This window comes from Echinococcus granulosus (genome assembly GCF_000524195.1).
Source record: "Echinococcus granulosus chromosome Unknown EG_S00007, whole genome shotgun sequence".
NCBI classification, from domain to species: domain Eukaryota; kingdom Metazoa; phylum Platyhelminthes; class Cestoda; order Cyclophyllidea; family Taeniidae; genus Echinococcus; species Echinococcus granulosus.
The window spans coordinates 1,774,432-1,789,151 of NW_020170387.1; the positions used below are offsets into that span (position 1 = coordinate 1,774,432).

The 14,720-nt window shown below is 43.7% G+C and overlaps 3 protein-coding genes across 3 annotated transcripts in view; 1 reads left to right on the forward strand and 2 right to left on the reverse strand. All coding sequences in view use genetic code 11, as the record gives it.

Moving 5' to 3' along the window:
* Window positions 1-6,005, reverse strand: part of EGR_01890 (Eukaroytic elongation factor 2 kinase) — a gene marked incomplete at both ends in the record, with an annotated part of 8,173 nt that extends 2,168 nt beyond the window's left edge. The window contains 7 exons of the mRNA XM_024491139.1: window positions 1,795-2,269; window positions 2,354-3,229; window positions 3,298-3,642; window positions 4,189-4,422; window positions 4,489-4,651; window positions 4,800-5,013; window positions 5,969-6,005. Of these exons, the coding sequence (XP_024354595.1) occupies window positions 1,795-2,269; window positions 2,354-3,229; window positions 3,298-3,642; window positions 4,189-4,422; window positions 4,489-4,651; window positions 4,800-5,013; window positions 5,969-6,005 (2,344 nt within the window). The remainder of the gene's footprint in view (window positions 1-1,794; window positions 2,270-2,353; window positions 3,230-3,297; window positions 3,643-4,188; window positions 4,423-4,488; window positions 4,652-4,799; window positions 5,014-5,968) is intronic.
* Window positions 6,006-7,233: 1,228 nt separating this feature from the next.
* Window positions 7,234-8,673, forward strand: EGR_01891 (Tektin-1; the record flags this gene model as incomplete). The annotated part of the gene is made up of 7 exons (XM_024491140.1): window positions 7,234-7,423; window positions 7,459-7,624; window positions 7,654-7,782; window positions 7,815-7,955; window positions 7,989-8,211; window positions 8,249-8,403; window positions 8,472-8,673. 7 exons carry the CDS (start codon window positions 7,234-7,236, stop codon window positions 8,671-8,673), a joined length of 1,206 nt encoding a protein of 401 aa, XP_024354596.1.
* Window positions 8,674-8,837: 164 nt separating this feature from the next.
* Window positions 8,838-12,736, reverse strand: EGR_01892 (Pre-mRNA-splicing factor SYF1; the record flags this gene model as incomplete). Its single annotated transcript, XM_024491141.1, has 17 exons — window positions 8,838-8,908; window positions 8,976-9,254; window positions 9,321-9,480; window positions 9,556-9,759; window positions 9,840-9,949; window positions 10,143-10,218; window positions 10,418-10,504; window positions 10,576-10,680; window positions 10,783-10,957; window positions 11,073-11,253; window positions 11,331-11,528; window positions 11,597-11,804; window positions 11,868-12,107; window positions 12,142-12,345; window positions 12,381-12,504; window positions 12,534-12,682; window positions 12,716-12,736. The coding sequence occupies 17 exons, from the start codon at window positions 12,734-12,736 to the stop codon at window positions 8,838-8,840; spliced, it is 2,592 nt and encodes an 863-aa protein (XP_024354597.1).
* Window positions 12,737-14,720: the final 1,984 nt, after the last annotated feature.

Below are 14,720 nucleotides of genomic sequence, written 5' to 3' on the forward strand. Positions count from 1 at the left end.
TTTGAATGAGATTTAACAAACTTTAAAAAATAACTTATTTGGCTATTCACTGCAAAACAGATTAGGTACAATGGCAATGGCATAAGACAAGAACGGTATACAACCATGGTGGAAAAGGTCGCACCTATCCCTTGGCCCAAAAAAAGGTGGGCAGGTTTTGGTCAACCCGTTGCAACCACTTGCCATAACTCGTAGAAACTTATTAAACCCATTCAGTTTCATACAGGCAGCAGTACAAAGCGCAAACAGACGTCGGTCGATCGGTACAGTGCTCCATCCCACTCTCTACTACCTCCTCCTCATCTTCAACCCTCTTTACATACCTTCTGACCCCGATCCCATTTCACCTTACCCACTACTACTTGGCACATTCAATCTCAATTTCGAAGATGCACAAACCTCCCTCCTCAAACAGTTTCACACTGCAGCAAACAGAAATGGCCAACACAACTCAAACATCCAACATGTCCAAAAGGAGCCACTGTTCCTCACTATGAAGAAGTGTGCGCCGCTATTGTCCAAAGTAAGCCGCGATCAAGAACAACTTTCAGTCGTGCCTCGTGTGAGTGCTGAAACAACTCGTTTCCGCCCACACCAACCGGTAAGGGAACGACGTAAAAGTAAATGGATCCCATCACCATTTCACGCGTCAACAAATGACAGTACACTTTCAACACTACCACTTCCCACTTCATTTCACCCACTACTATGCAGACTGCTTGCCTGCTGCTTGACCAACCAGCTTACCTACCACGAGGAGTGGTTCCTGCGCTCTTATCCTCCAACCTTCGTCAAGCCAACGCACACACCACCGACTGCTCTCTCCTAACTATCTACTCACCACCCACCACACACCACCCATCCCACACTCTCGGGGCACCACTTCGTCCCCAGAAGACTATGCCCACCCTCCCCCCAGCCTGTGTGTGGTACAATGCGAACGCGTTTGCTCATAACACCTTTCTTCCTGAAGCCCAAACAAATACCGTGGACCCAGCCAGCCAGTCAGTGGGAGGAATCACACTTGCCAAGCAATGCACGACCTCGTACCTCACCACCACTAAGCGCACACGCTAGAAGACTTGCACTGCAGTTTGGCTTTGAAGGCAGGGAGTTACTGCCCCATCCTAACTTCATCCTCATCCTCATTCTCCGTGATCCCCCTATAGTCCTCCGAACGATGACCATCACCTTTTTCCCCGCATTACACTTCAGCACAAAATAAGTAGCTCGGAGGTTGCAGGAGCTAGTTTTTTTGCCTCTAGAGATAAATCGACTTTCGAAAGTGAAACTTGAAATTATCTCTTGCAGAGAAAGGATCATAGGTTATCATATTGACTACTTTAAAGGAAAAAAAATTTGAGTAGCTTTCTGAAGTTCTTTAGTCCTCATTATAAACAACGAACGGCCTTATTCATTAGCCCTACGCAATATCACGGGGACTCTACTTGCTTTCACAAAAAAACGAGAGTGAAAAGTCACTCGTTTCCAACACCAAAACATACATAAAAAACGCGAGTTCATTAGTTATGCAAAGAAATATGGTACAAGGAAAATAACTTCCTGCGTCATAACAAGTTACACGAAGATTTCGTTACAGCTAACTTGACGTCATCCACCTCAATTAGTCAGCCTGCAATGACAGAGGTTTGCTAGCATTCTATCTCTTAAACTAAACGGAAGGTCCCATCGTCTGATACAGAGCTTAGATGGCCCAAAACCGACTCTTACAAATATCCCAGACTTCTAAAATGAGACAACAGCTCCGGGGTAGAAAAGAGCGAAATAACATACCTGCCATGGTGGGATCAGCCTGGAGACCGTGTCCGCCGACTTCGTACATCTCGGCGAGGCGGGCCAGCAGACGATGGACAGGCGAGAGATCCTCCGCAGAGTCATAGTTACCTTCGGCGTCGCAGCCTTCGTCGGCATCGCAGGCACTACCAGGGACGGCGAAACCAGCGTTCTCAATGGCTTTACGGTACCACGACATTGCTTCTGCCCATGGCCGACCCGCGGAACCTGTGGGGACAGGAAAGCCGCGGTGCGAAGAGAGAAGAACGAGAAAGTCGTCCACTGGTGTGGTGCGCAGGTTCAGCGCTTCCCGAATCGCCGCCCGATCCACCAAAGGTGGTGCCCCTGAGCTGGTCCCACCGAACACCACTGAGGCGTCCATATAACGAGCAAGGAGAATCATGCAACGGCGGTCACCGCCCATCGACGACCGCCACAAGTAATCGACGCCCAGACTGAGATCCTCCTCACAGGGCTAGAGCGTAGCAAGTAATCGCAAAACTCACCGCCAAAGAGAGGGTGAACAAATGAGCCAATTAGTTTAACGAGACTAATTTACCTTAATGGGACAGTCGGAAAGAAGTTGTGTAGGAAGGCCGAGGTAGTAATGAGCCATGACGATAAGAGCCTCGAGGCATCCCAATTGAGCGGCGAGACACTCGTGAAACAGGACTGACTCCCAATCGATCGACGTTACCGGATCTACTTCGTTTGGTTCTAAGTTATCGCCCAGCGGTAGAGCACCAAGTCCGTTCTGTGACCAGCCTCCAATGTGTCGTTTGACGAACCTGCTAGCTTCATGTAGACGGGCAAGTTCGTGATGTAACTGCCCCAAAATCGACTGACCGATCTCTTGATCCAGATTAGAGGGATGAGTTGCGGAAGTGGGCTTGTGCGTTTCACGAATGGTCTGGTGCAGAAGACTTCCGACGGTTGCGGCCGCCAAGTCGTTGTCTACATCAGAAGACTCGCTAATATTTCGCGTTCTCCGCCCCCGAGGACGGAATGGCGCCATACCCCCTTCATCTTCCCAGCTAAAACCCGAATCGACATCAAATGCGGAATCAGGAAGAAGGGGTGAGTCAGTGTCAACGCATTCTGTGCTGTTTGGGAAGTGACCCCTGGGAACTTGAGCCTTCGTATCGACCGCTGGAGGTGCGTGGTGAGTCAGCTCGGTGGCGGTAGAACCACTGAAGGTGCGAAAGCGACGACGGATGCAAAACTCCTCATCTTTAGCCACGGTAGGACCATAAAAATGCCTAGCACTCGATCGGTAGCAGGTGGAAAGGGAAGGAGAGGGCGAAAAACCGAGTGGAATCATGCCGTAAGAGAGAGACCGCTTTCGAACTTGCAGATGTAAAGATGCGTCACTATCAGTAGGGGGTGACGCCAGATAAGTATCATTCGGATGGGGAAACAGTCTGTTCGCAGAAGGCTAAAAACCACACATTACAAACTAGTAAATCATGCAGAGGAGTCTAAATAGAAGAAGACAAAGCTCACTGAAGTGCACTCGGGTGCCCCAAAATCCTCGAAATCATCAATATCCACCTCAAATTGGTTAGGTTCACCTTCAGCATCCAAACCGAGGCCCACATCACCGTCATAGAGTTCTTTAACCTCGTTCTCAGAGAGGTCGAACGGAGCTAGACCGAGGTAATTACAAAGGGGGTTACATCGATGGGAATGGAAGAACAGTGCCATGCCTCGAAGACCCAAATTTCCATCATTGTAGCCAAGACCGTCGGCGGTGTGGATCTGGGGGTCGGTATAGAGATCGCCTACACCTTGAATATCCACGACCAGCAGACGATGACCAGAATGTTCGAAAGTGAAGTGGCTAAAGGCCTACGGATTCACAAGGGGAGTGTAAACAGGTAAGAGCGTTAGAAAAACAAGGGCTAAGAAATGGTTATCAGAGACGCTTTGATTTACAATTCCAAAGGATGAGATGGACCATCAAGGGAAGGAAACAAAGGGTAACCTAATAATAATTTTATGGATCATTTGAACACGTTTAGGTCACAACAAGTATTGAGTAAAGATATACTGAAAATTCGATTATGAATCTTACGTATATCCAGATAACTTATACAACCTCAAGGAGTGCACACAAAATCAGAAACTAATTTCCTTCACAATTAAATTAGAACTGTAGGAGATATAATCGTCGATGAATACTTGAAACTAAGAGCATTACTAGCCTATTCTATAATTCTCACAAATGCTACAAACAAAAAGCATGTGAATACCTTAACAAAATGAGAGCTCACCAAGAAAAAACTAGCTGGTTTATTTTCCTTTACGTAGTTAAGGCTTATGACAGTAAACCCATCCACCTGTGGACCGTAGAAAACATGGAATCTTGGAACAGAAAATAGACAAGCTGCTCACTTGTGGTGTGTTCCTAGGCTGACCGTCAACAAACCCTGAGTTGGAGTTGTACTTGCGATACTCTCCATCCATGTAACGTTCGATGTGGTAGAACTGAGAGGATTGAGTTTTCCGCTGTACTGAGGGCAGACTCATCGTCGTGATGGATCCACGTCGCTTGGAGTCACAAATCGGTAAAGGACTATCCGGATTCTCCAGAAGGATTTCTATCACGGACATCTGAAACACGTCCACCTTCGAGGGACAAAAATAAGGAATTAGACAAAAGTGGGTGAAAAAAGTCATAGACAAAGAGAGCACCTTTTTGGGTGGATTCTGTTTGTTGAAGGCTTCGGCCCACAATTTTGCCTCCATTTGTAAGCGCACATCGTCTAAGTAGACTGAGCTGCTAACAGGAGTAATATATCGTTTAGCAACGTAATTTGACGCTGCGCTCCAGTCACCATTGTCAGGTAGTTTTTTCCTGTAGGAAAGAAAGATACGAAATTGAGGATTCCGACAGCTTGAGAGCACTTTAAATAATGACTATAAATGCATCTAAGTCATGCGAAACTGACGGATGAAGTTTTGAGAAAAGTTAATGTTTCGCCTTATAACAAATCAAAATTTACAATCTGAAGCATTCTCTCATGGCGCCTCGATTGAAGGCTTTTTCTTCAAGTTTAACTAGTATGTTGTCTTTAATCCATTTCTTTTTAAGTGCACTATATCGATGACGGACGGCGGCAATCGTTGGTGTCGACTTCAAATCGAAATCGCTCCATGGGTCCAGCTTTGCCGCACGGGTGCGAACCTTTTGCAAGGCTGACTGCCATAACTTAGCACCTTAATGTGTAAAAGAAATATTCAACATTTGAAGGAAGATGAGAAGCAGAAACAATGCGTAGCCTACCTGGAGAGTGGGCAGCCTCCTGACCTGGCCGACATGCACTGGTTGACAACGAATGCGTATTCGAGTATTTTACTTTTGTAACTCGTGAGGCAGAAGAAAAGTTGGCTTCCATTTAGCGATAGAGCAAAATTGATTTTGTAGGAAAAGTAAACCGAACATCTGTCAACTTTTAGACCTATTAATAACCACCTCTTAACCACTCTTGATATTGTGGAAATCCAAGAGCGAGATTTCGTCCAAAAGACAATAGAATAAGGTACAACAAATCAGTGGTGCGAGAGATAGCCAATAGTCCACGACGTGGGCTAACTTTGCGATAAAATGAGTATTTCAACAGGTAATTGGCTAAGATCAGGGTAGGACATTTGGCTGAGAGCCATATGCGACATAGTAACGTTTATGAATTCGAGGCATACAAGTAAGGGATTACGTGCGTAACCCGCAACTCTTTGAAAAGAATGGGAAACATTAAATACATTTTGCAAATTAAGGTACTTAAGCATGCTGGAGTATGTGCGCATGTTTTAAAATGAGAACAACTGAAAGCGTGATGTTGCATAGACATAAAAAGATGGGAAATTAAGCTAACCAAGAAAGAGTGATCAAAATCTACATTGTAAACGGCACAATAAATATACCGAAACCATATTGGCAAACTTACTGATAAAACATGGGTGAAGGTTGATAAAATAAACGTCAGCAAACTGGTTACTTAGAAAAATTGTAACAGCAAGGGCCAACAAAGTTTTAAGAACGAGTCGCGCTACTTAGGTGTCTACTGCAACGACCACAATAGGCCAAAAAGGGGGAAGATTATGTGGCAACAAACTGTAGAGAGCTGGGCTTCCACCACCATAACCCGAATACCATGCTTTAGAACAGACTCACAGTACATTGGGGCTGAGTTGTCTACGCAGGCAAACATACAATTGAAAATGATATTGATACACTACGTTGGTCTTCACCACTCCTTGGACAATGTCTTGTATCGGCCACAACAGTGTAGCTGGTACTGACAAAGACCCGTGAACCAGCGCCAGTTACTGTATTTTTCTACGTGTGAGAAGTCATCCACCCTCATCATTGTCACCGATGCATCCCACCAATCTCCTCATAACGAGAGCTTTATCCCATTAGTGAGCTGTGTTGGGGAAGACAAATGCACTGGTTTCACACTGTTCTATACTGAGTGATGCTTTGCACCCAGGGCATGTCCTAGGCCAATTGCTAGCCATGAGAGAAATTCCTGAAGAGCAGGGCCTTTAACTAAAATATTAACTTAAAAAGCATTACAAGAGCCGTGTGCCGTATCCATTCTTTCCCACCACATTGTTCAAAGTCCGTCACGGCTCAGCCTTTTATTTAGATTCTACTCAATTAGTAGAGATACATAGGATATATCACTTTTCAGGTAGGTAGCGAAGGCAAATAAGCGGACTTTTTCAAATGGTTCAATCAGGTGTCGCCTTTTCTTAGGCGTCAGCACAGGCGCATCTGTAATACGATAGTGGTTTAGCCCTCGGCATTGGTGAGGCGCCACTTTTGGTACTTTGAATTAACCCCCTTGTACCTCGCTGGGTGGGCTGGCCTTTTGGGCCACAGTGTAGTGTAACCTACCTTTCCCAACGTCGAATAAAACAAAATTGACATGGAAGAGAAAATATTAGTAACGAAGAAGAGGATCAAGAGGCGACTAGCACAGTGCAAGGGCTATGTCACGGAGCAAGAGTACGACTTGTGGACACAACAGTGCCTGCTTGATCAAATGAGCGCTTGGACAAAATATGTGCGTAATAAGGATGGCACCTGCATCACACCCACTGTGATGCTTTTTGAAAAAGAAGAAAATATACCTTGATTTTACTAATAGCAATAATGAGCATTCACGAGTGTTAATTGCTTCTCTGTACGCAAAGGGTCCATTTAGTGTGCATTGTGTTATGAATGGACTACTTCGACATGCTTTTTTTATATTTTGTTGTGAGCCAGAATATTAAATAAAGTTATTTAGCCTTCAATTGTGAGATGTTTATTGCCCTATTTATAAATATTATCGAAACTGTAATATTCCAACAACCCTGTTTTTGTTTGTATCATTGACGGAATAGATACGTCTATCTTGCGCAAAAAGAAATATACCAAACACCGTTGCCATGTCTGAAGCCATTAAGGCTCCTCGAATGTTCACACCTTGTGAATGGCTATGCTCAAATAGAATCAAACACAGTGAAGCTGATGCTGCTCGAGAGTCTGCCCAAAATGTGGCTTTTGAAAATGAAGCGTTGATGAACGAAATAAAGGATCGCACCATTAAAACTATGCAGGACGTTGATGAGAAATTAGGTAACGCATATGACACCGTATACTTTGTTAAACAGATCAGCGAATAACAGATATATCATTTTGGATGAGTGAACTGACGAAGAAAATTAAGGACAATGCAAATGAATCCGACAAACTGATTTCTTGCATTGTTCGCTTGAAAAAGGCACTAGAAGCCACAACAGAACCACTGTATTTATCTGAGAAGTGTATCACCATAAGGTAGTGGCAAAAACTTTGTTATCTTGCAGACAAGCTCGAAAGGGTTCTGACTTCGTAGCTGATAATGCACACAATGAACTTGTGAAAGAAATTGCTGTATTTAATGGAGTACGTGCATTACTGACTCGCGGAATAGAACAAACGGAAGAGCAGCTGAGGTATATGGTATGTGAAACATAAGAAGTACTAGGCTCAACCGGAAATCGGCATTCAATTTGAAGTCGGATTTTCGTGGAAAAGAAACAGCTAAGAATCGAGATGAGTACGCAAAAACAATTTCGACCTACGACAATATCCCAGAGGTTACAAAGTGTTACCCGGCTCCCGTTTCGTAAGACATTTACAATGCGCCTGAGTTCTGTAGTTCATGCAGTATGGATGAGTGGCTCCTTCAATTAAAGAAGAATCTTGAGGAGGCAGACCGACAAATTCAAAACTCCCGCCAGACACGTAGCCTTGTTGAGGGTGTTCTGATACAAGTATTTGAGGACCAGAAAGAGCAAGTAGATGCAACAAATCGAGCCATCCAAATTCGGGTTGGTGAGACACGCGACGCTAAACGCAAGCTGGAAGAACACCTTTCCTTGGTTCACCTTAAAATAATAATGCCTAAACTAATTGTAGATATTCAAAGAGATACCCAACATGGAGGATAACATTCGCGATATTAAAAAGTTGATCTGTGACACCTTAAAATCCGCCGAAATAACGGAGACAAAGACGAACATAAGAGATTGCAGACCGTTGAATGAGCTCTGTAGAGATGCCCCACATTACAGGTACGACCGAAGTAACTCGCAGGCAGTAAAATACAGACAATATGTAATAACCATCTACTTTTCCTTAGAATGCTTAAACAAATTGAGGAACTAAAAACGGACATATCGACACTTCGGCAAATGCTTCATGATGCAGAGGAAGAATTGAAGGCGCTCCGTAGAAGGCAACTTGACCTCGAGGAAGAGATACAGAACAAAACAAACTCACTTCACATTGAAGAGGTTAGAATTCTGGAAATACGATCAAGCATCTCGATCGAAAAGTTCTAATAGTTATCAAACTACACAACCTTCAGTCCCAGCGCTTAAGATTTTCCACAGGTGGCACAATGATATAACAAATTCATTAAAAAACAGACACTCCAAACATTTTATACATGAAGTTTGAATTGCGTGAGGTCTACCAAAACTCGGTAAAAACATTACAAGGGTGCTTAGTCATCATTATCGTCCTTAAGACTTCCAAAGACAGCAGAAGGAACCGGCTGCTTTTCGATCCGAAGACCTGGAAAAAGACAGATTACTTAACTTGTGTACACTTAAGGATGCACCGAATTATAAAGGCAACTTACGAGACTTTGAGCCGTCTTCCCGGTCTTCGAGTATTCTCGCCTCTTCTCCCTCTGCCTCCATTCCTTCGCTATCCTCATCTTCATTGTCCACTGGTAAATCAATGTCAATGGCCTCTGGATTGCTAAGGGCAGTTCCACTCATAACTCCACCACCGCTACCATCTTCGGAGCCTACCTGACTGACAACGCCAGCTGATTTAAAAACAATTAGTGGTCGTTTGGCTACAGAGGTCTCCTCTGTTGTGATGGCCGACTCGACTGCTTGCATTGGGTTCTCGGCTAAAGGGAAAGTGGCGTTTTGAAGATAGTTAATCGACACTACAGATGGTAGAAGAAGGCACTTACCCCGCTCTTTTGTAGCAGCTAGATGACTTGCCATGAAGCTTACTTTTGTGTTATAAGTAGCCTGCACACTGCGCTTGATACGAAGCATTTCGCGCAGTGTATCCTCATTTCCATGAGCTAGCTCAAATTCCTTCCAAATTTTCCAAAATTCCGGCTCTGTCTGCAAAACAAGAGAAAAAATGTACCGACTCATAGACATTACTCACATGGACGGCCAGGACGTAGGGACGCCTACTCGGGGATCACACATTTGAGCAGCATAAGCGTAAACAGCACGTGCGCGGTCAACTTCACCCAATTTCCTCTCCAAATCAGCGAAACGGAGGCACATTTGGCGAGCGTGCTTCTCTGGTAGCCTTTCGATGGCTTGCTCGTAGGCTGCCCGTGTATGGGTTACGCCGTGAAGATCTGCGATGCGCTGGATGTAGATATTGAACATCTACAGAGCCCAGAGCAATAATAAGGCTATAGCTTTACCACAAGTAAATCGCGTAGCAAAAACGCCAAATAAAAACTCACAGTGAATCGCTCCTCCGGTTCAACTGCTTCGGTTGCACGCTCATAAATCTTGATTGCGCGTCGAGCCAGACCATGATCTTCTTCAAGTTTTGCGTACAAGAGGTATAATTCTAGATCGAGAAGAGCATTTGGCCGATCTACCAGTTTTATTTTGCAAGTCCAACCCCACTAGGATAAACCTAAAGTTGCGTTTAAATGCCCAGATCCCAACAGAAGCGGGACGGACGATCAAAAATATGAATACGACCCAACAATTTAAAAAAAACTGTTAAAAAATAGCAATCCGAACAATTAAAAACTCACGCTTAGCAAACTCAGAAGGACATTTTTCAAGGCATTGTTCAAATAGATCTCGAGCACGTTCTAATTTGCTCCCTCCCTAAGGACATACAATATGCTCCATTAAAGGGAAAGGACATGTGTTTGCCATTTAACAACAAATGATGTTACAAACCTAACCAAGAGCGCAATCAAGAATATTATGTAAGAAATGAAGCAAATAGGCAAGCGACAATCGAAAACAGAGGCGGATTAATGCTTTGATGCAATAATTATGGGAAAGAGTGACTTTTACTTACATAGCGCTCCATGAAGTTTGTGAGATACGTCGCCCAAATATCAAAAACGTTTGGCCATCGGAAGATGGCGACTCCCTTTTCGTAGGCCTACAACGCCAAAGATGCATCAAAAACAGAGATGATGTAGTGTTTAGAGAGGGGGAAAACCATAATCTCACCTTGAAGGCCTCTTCAAAGTAGTTGTGCTCTTCCAGGAAAAGACCATAGTTCATTATAATTTGTGGCGTAGCGATCCGATAATCGATCATACGGTCGTAAGCAGCCTAAAAACGGACAAAAAATTAACTACCGCAGTAGTATACAGCTAGAAAAATCAGTATGAACGTATACAAGGCAGACGAGGTAGCATAAGAGTAAAAACCAACCTTTGTGGTTTGGAAGGTACCGAAACTCTCCTCTAGGTCGGTGTACAAGGTCCAAAGCCGTATAGACTTGTGAAGGCGATTTTGAACCGGTTCTGAGCGATCGTAGTAGTCAACCTTGTGTGAAGCCACCGGAGTTACAGCTCGCGCGAGCAGTTGAAGAGCGGTTTCGACTTCACTACAGGATCACCCAACACGAGCAGATTATTCCAGAGAATGTAATGAAACGGTGAGGTTAATGTGAAAACCCCAAACAATGCGACGTGTTCTTTTTTAACTCCCTCCAAGCTCACCCATGACGAATTTCCATTTCAGCCCATTCACACCAAATGGAGGCCAAGTCCTCAACATGGATAAAACCGACCCCAGTTGCTTTCTGCAGAACCATCCTGGCGTCCGACAACTGATTATGCTTTTCGTAGAGACGTGCCAGTTCTATCCACAAAGTTGATGGTCGACCAGCTGTTGCTTTGGCTGTTTTTAAAACACGTAACCAATGATTATGCTGTGCTGGTATTTTGAAGTAGAAGATTAGGAGCGGATGAACCAACCCGGATCTACTGAGCTGATACCCTCCATAAACGCTTCAATCTGCTTTCGTGGACCCTGTGGTTCGAGTAGTTCAACTCGCTGCAGCCAGTCGTTTACGTTATGCGGATTTTGTCTGAGAAGAACGCTATTTAGTAGGAGAGGTCGGCGTTCCATCAGCGACTCCAATCTGGCCAGGCATAGCTCTACTTCCATTTCGTCTGAACCCAGATAGCAATAAAATAAAGTAAAGCCATTAAGTGCATAAAAGGACTAGAGCAAATCATACCAGTTTCAGTTACATTCGAACGCTTTTCCAGGGCCTCCATATGGGCTTTGGTGATAGATTGTTCGAACTCCGCGTATGCGTCGAATGTCTGACTGAAATCACGGACCGTAATGACAGTGGAAATAGCTTCAGCGTAAACATCCCTAGCTCGCGAAAGATTTCCGCTTCGGATGTAAAAGTCGGCCAAAGAAGTCCACAGTATTCCCACCTATTAGGCATAAAGGTCATCAAGGAAATAGACAATAAAGCCTAGAGGGAAAAAAAAACAAACCTGGTCTGTGTAGCGACTTATTCCTTGCCGAATAATAGCATCTGCATCAAGAGAGGTTACTTTTGTTGGGTTTTTTACGAGAAGGTCACACAACACCTGCCACAACTGGAATTTTGATTTGCCCTCACGACTAATGAAATTCTCCTCATTAATTGCCTTCGCTAAGAGAATGGCAGCCTCATTAACATTCCCGTTGCGCATTAGAAAGTTGATAAATCGTTCAATATCATCAGGGGCAAACTGCAGATATCGTTTACAAATATTAATGAAGTACCTTAACGTAACGGCGATAGATGCGAGCACATGATTCATTTACATCCGCGCCATGCTTGTCAGCAAATCTGAGATAAATACGCCATATCCGTTCATGTTGTGTAATTGGCAAGGCTTTCAAGGCTCGATCAAACGTACGACGTGTCAGCGTTATATAACCTTGAAACATTAGAAATTGAAGATAATCCGTCCAAATACGAGGCATCTACGGTAACATGTAAATAGTCTGAAGGCATCTACCTTGTGCATTGTTACAAGAGCGCGCTCATGTGCATTATTCGTTTCTTCATAAATTAAACTACCAGGACACATTCTTCTAGAGTGTTGACGTCGGAGTTTCAAGTAATTGTACCACAATTTATAACTGATGGTAAGAAGCCTGAAAGTACCTACCTTCCAGGTAACTGTTTTAAGGCTCTTTCATAGGTCAAATACAAAATGTGGGGAGAGCCTGATTTCTGAAATTGAACATATCTGAGCCAGGCCTTAACATTGTAAGGGTTCTTTATCAGATTCTCCTCAAATGGCAAATTTTCTTCAGCCTAAACAGGGAATAATGACGTGAGACTACTTACAATGCTGAAGAGATCCGCCATTGCGGATACGGTACTCAAAACTGCCTCTCCCCAACAGATAACCTAAACAAGGCGACTTGTGAAAGAGAAATAAATTGTAAGAAATAGCGTTCAAGGGGCAATTTTGTTAAGTACGCTGAAAAAATTCTATTAGAGGGCTGTAGATAGCGTTTGACGTTTAAATTCAGTTCTTGTCTCAGAAGCAAATTGTATAACACGCTATTGAGACATAGTTTTATTTCAGTTAAAACGTAGTCAAGATAATACAAATACGTACGCTTTTCAAAAATATATATAGTGTAGAAATCCATATTCGAGTTATGACATTCCTTACAGTGGCACTAAATATCATCTCCACATTGATTAAATTTAAAGGGATTGTCGTTCAAATCATACATCCTTAAACGTAAAAACTAATTAAAAGACCCAGTTGTGGAGCTAACGTTACAGATTCGCAGTCTATGAGGACCCAAGTGCCCACGTAACCCTACACACGGTTAAAAAATATTGAATCACAATGTCTTGTATTGGCCACAAGAGGTGGTGCTAAAAAAGAACATCTACAAACCAGCGATGTCAGTTACTGAATTTCCTTACGTGTGAAAAGTCTTCCACCCTCATTAATGCCACCGATGCATATCATCAGTCTTCTCATAACCAAAGTTTTGTTCTATTAGTGAGCTGTATTGGGGAAGACAAATGCACTGGTCTCATATTGTTCGAGACTGGGTGATACTCTACACCCAGGGCATGTCGCAGGCCAATCGTTGCCACCAATATCGTATCTTGTATCTTCCTTGAAGTCGAAATGAGCAAAGTTGGCATGGGTGAGCAAGTATTAATAAGGGGAAAGTGATCGAATTACTGCTAGCACAGTTGAAGGTCCATGCCACAGAGAGGAAGCACAACCTGCGGACACCAAAGCGCCTGCTTAACCAATGCGTTCTTGGACAAAATACTACTTTATCGCCTCTTTCTGCTGAATTACTTTTAATATGCTTCTCCTAAGTTTGTGTTCCCTATATTTTTTCTGTTTAAATTCTGGGTGTTGAGCCTATTTTTTATGTGTGGCGCTGCAAATAAACGGGAACATTTCATTTTGGACTGGTTAGTATAGCGAAGATTTGTGATACTTTGACCGTTTGATTAATTCAGCATTCGATTGAGCTGGCATTTGAGCATCCTAGATTACACTTTTGCCTACCGTCTTCTTCTTGGGTCTTTGTTGCACTTCCTTTCATGCCTTCCGTACGTTACTGATATTTTCTGCCCTATTACTCTGACATCTTACGATTTTTGCAAGACTCGGGGCTCTACATTGTTGGCAGCGGTAAGCGGAACTGATCTTTAGGGACGCCTACCTTGCTTTTGATGAATGGTAAACCTGAACTTGGCAGATATAGGACATCTACTGTTGTGTCTCCTCGCGGAAGGGTTAAACTAATGCCTACCTTCGGCAATCACCCCAGTTTCGTGTTCTGCAGGTATGTTTTCGACAAATGAAGCGACATTAACCGTAAACCACCCGGAAGCGTTCAGTACAGAGCTGTTTATGCACCTATTTAAATATGCCAATTAAGTGCATACGCGATGCTTTTTTCACCTCTCTACCTGCTGAATGGAATCCAGGTAAGCATAAATTTGGGCTGTACTGAAGTGAGAACGTAGTGATAGGGGGAATAGTCGCAAATTTTTATCCCCGTGAAACTACTTTTTTAGCTTTGCTTTTTATTAAATGTTTGCTTAAGCCATTGTTCTTCTGACTACCAATGTGCATGCTAAATGACCTTATTTCAGAGCATCATTCCATTTTGACCAGTGGGTATTGGGGCAATTCCCCTCCCCGTGTACAGTTCCCCAACAGTGTGAAACTCCAGGCCCCATGAAATTGCTGAAATGCGTCAACGACGGGATCAAATATCTCCTTGGCGGTGCACAAATTCAAAGACTACCGCAACTGGTTTGTATGTTTTTATAAAGCGCCGACTTTGTTCTGATGGGCGAC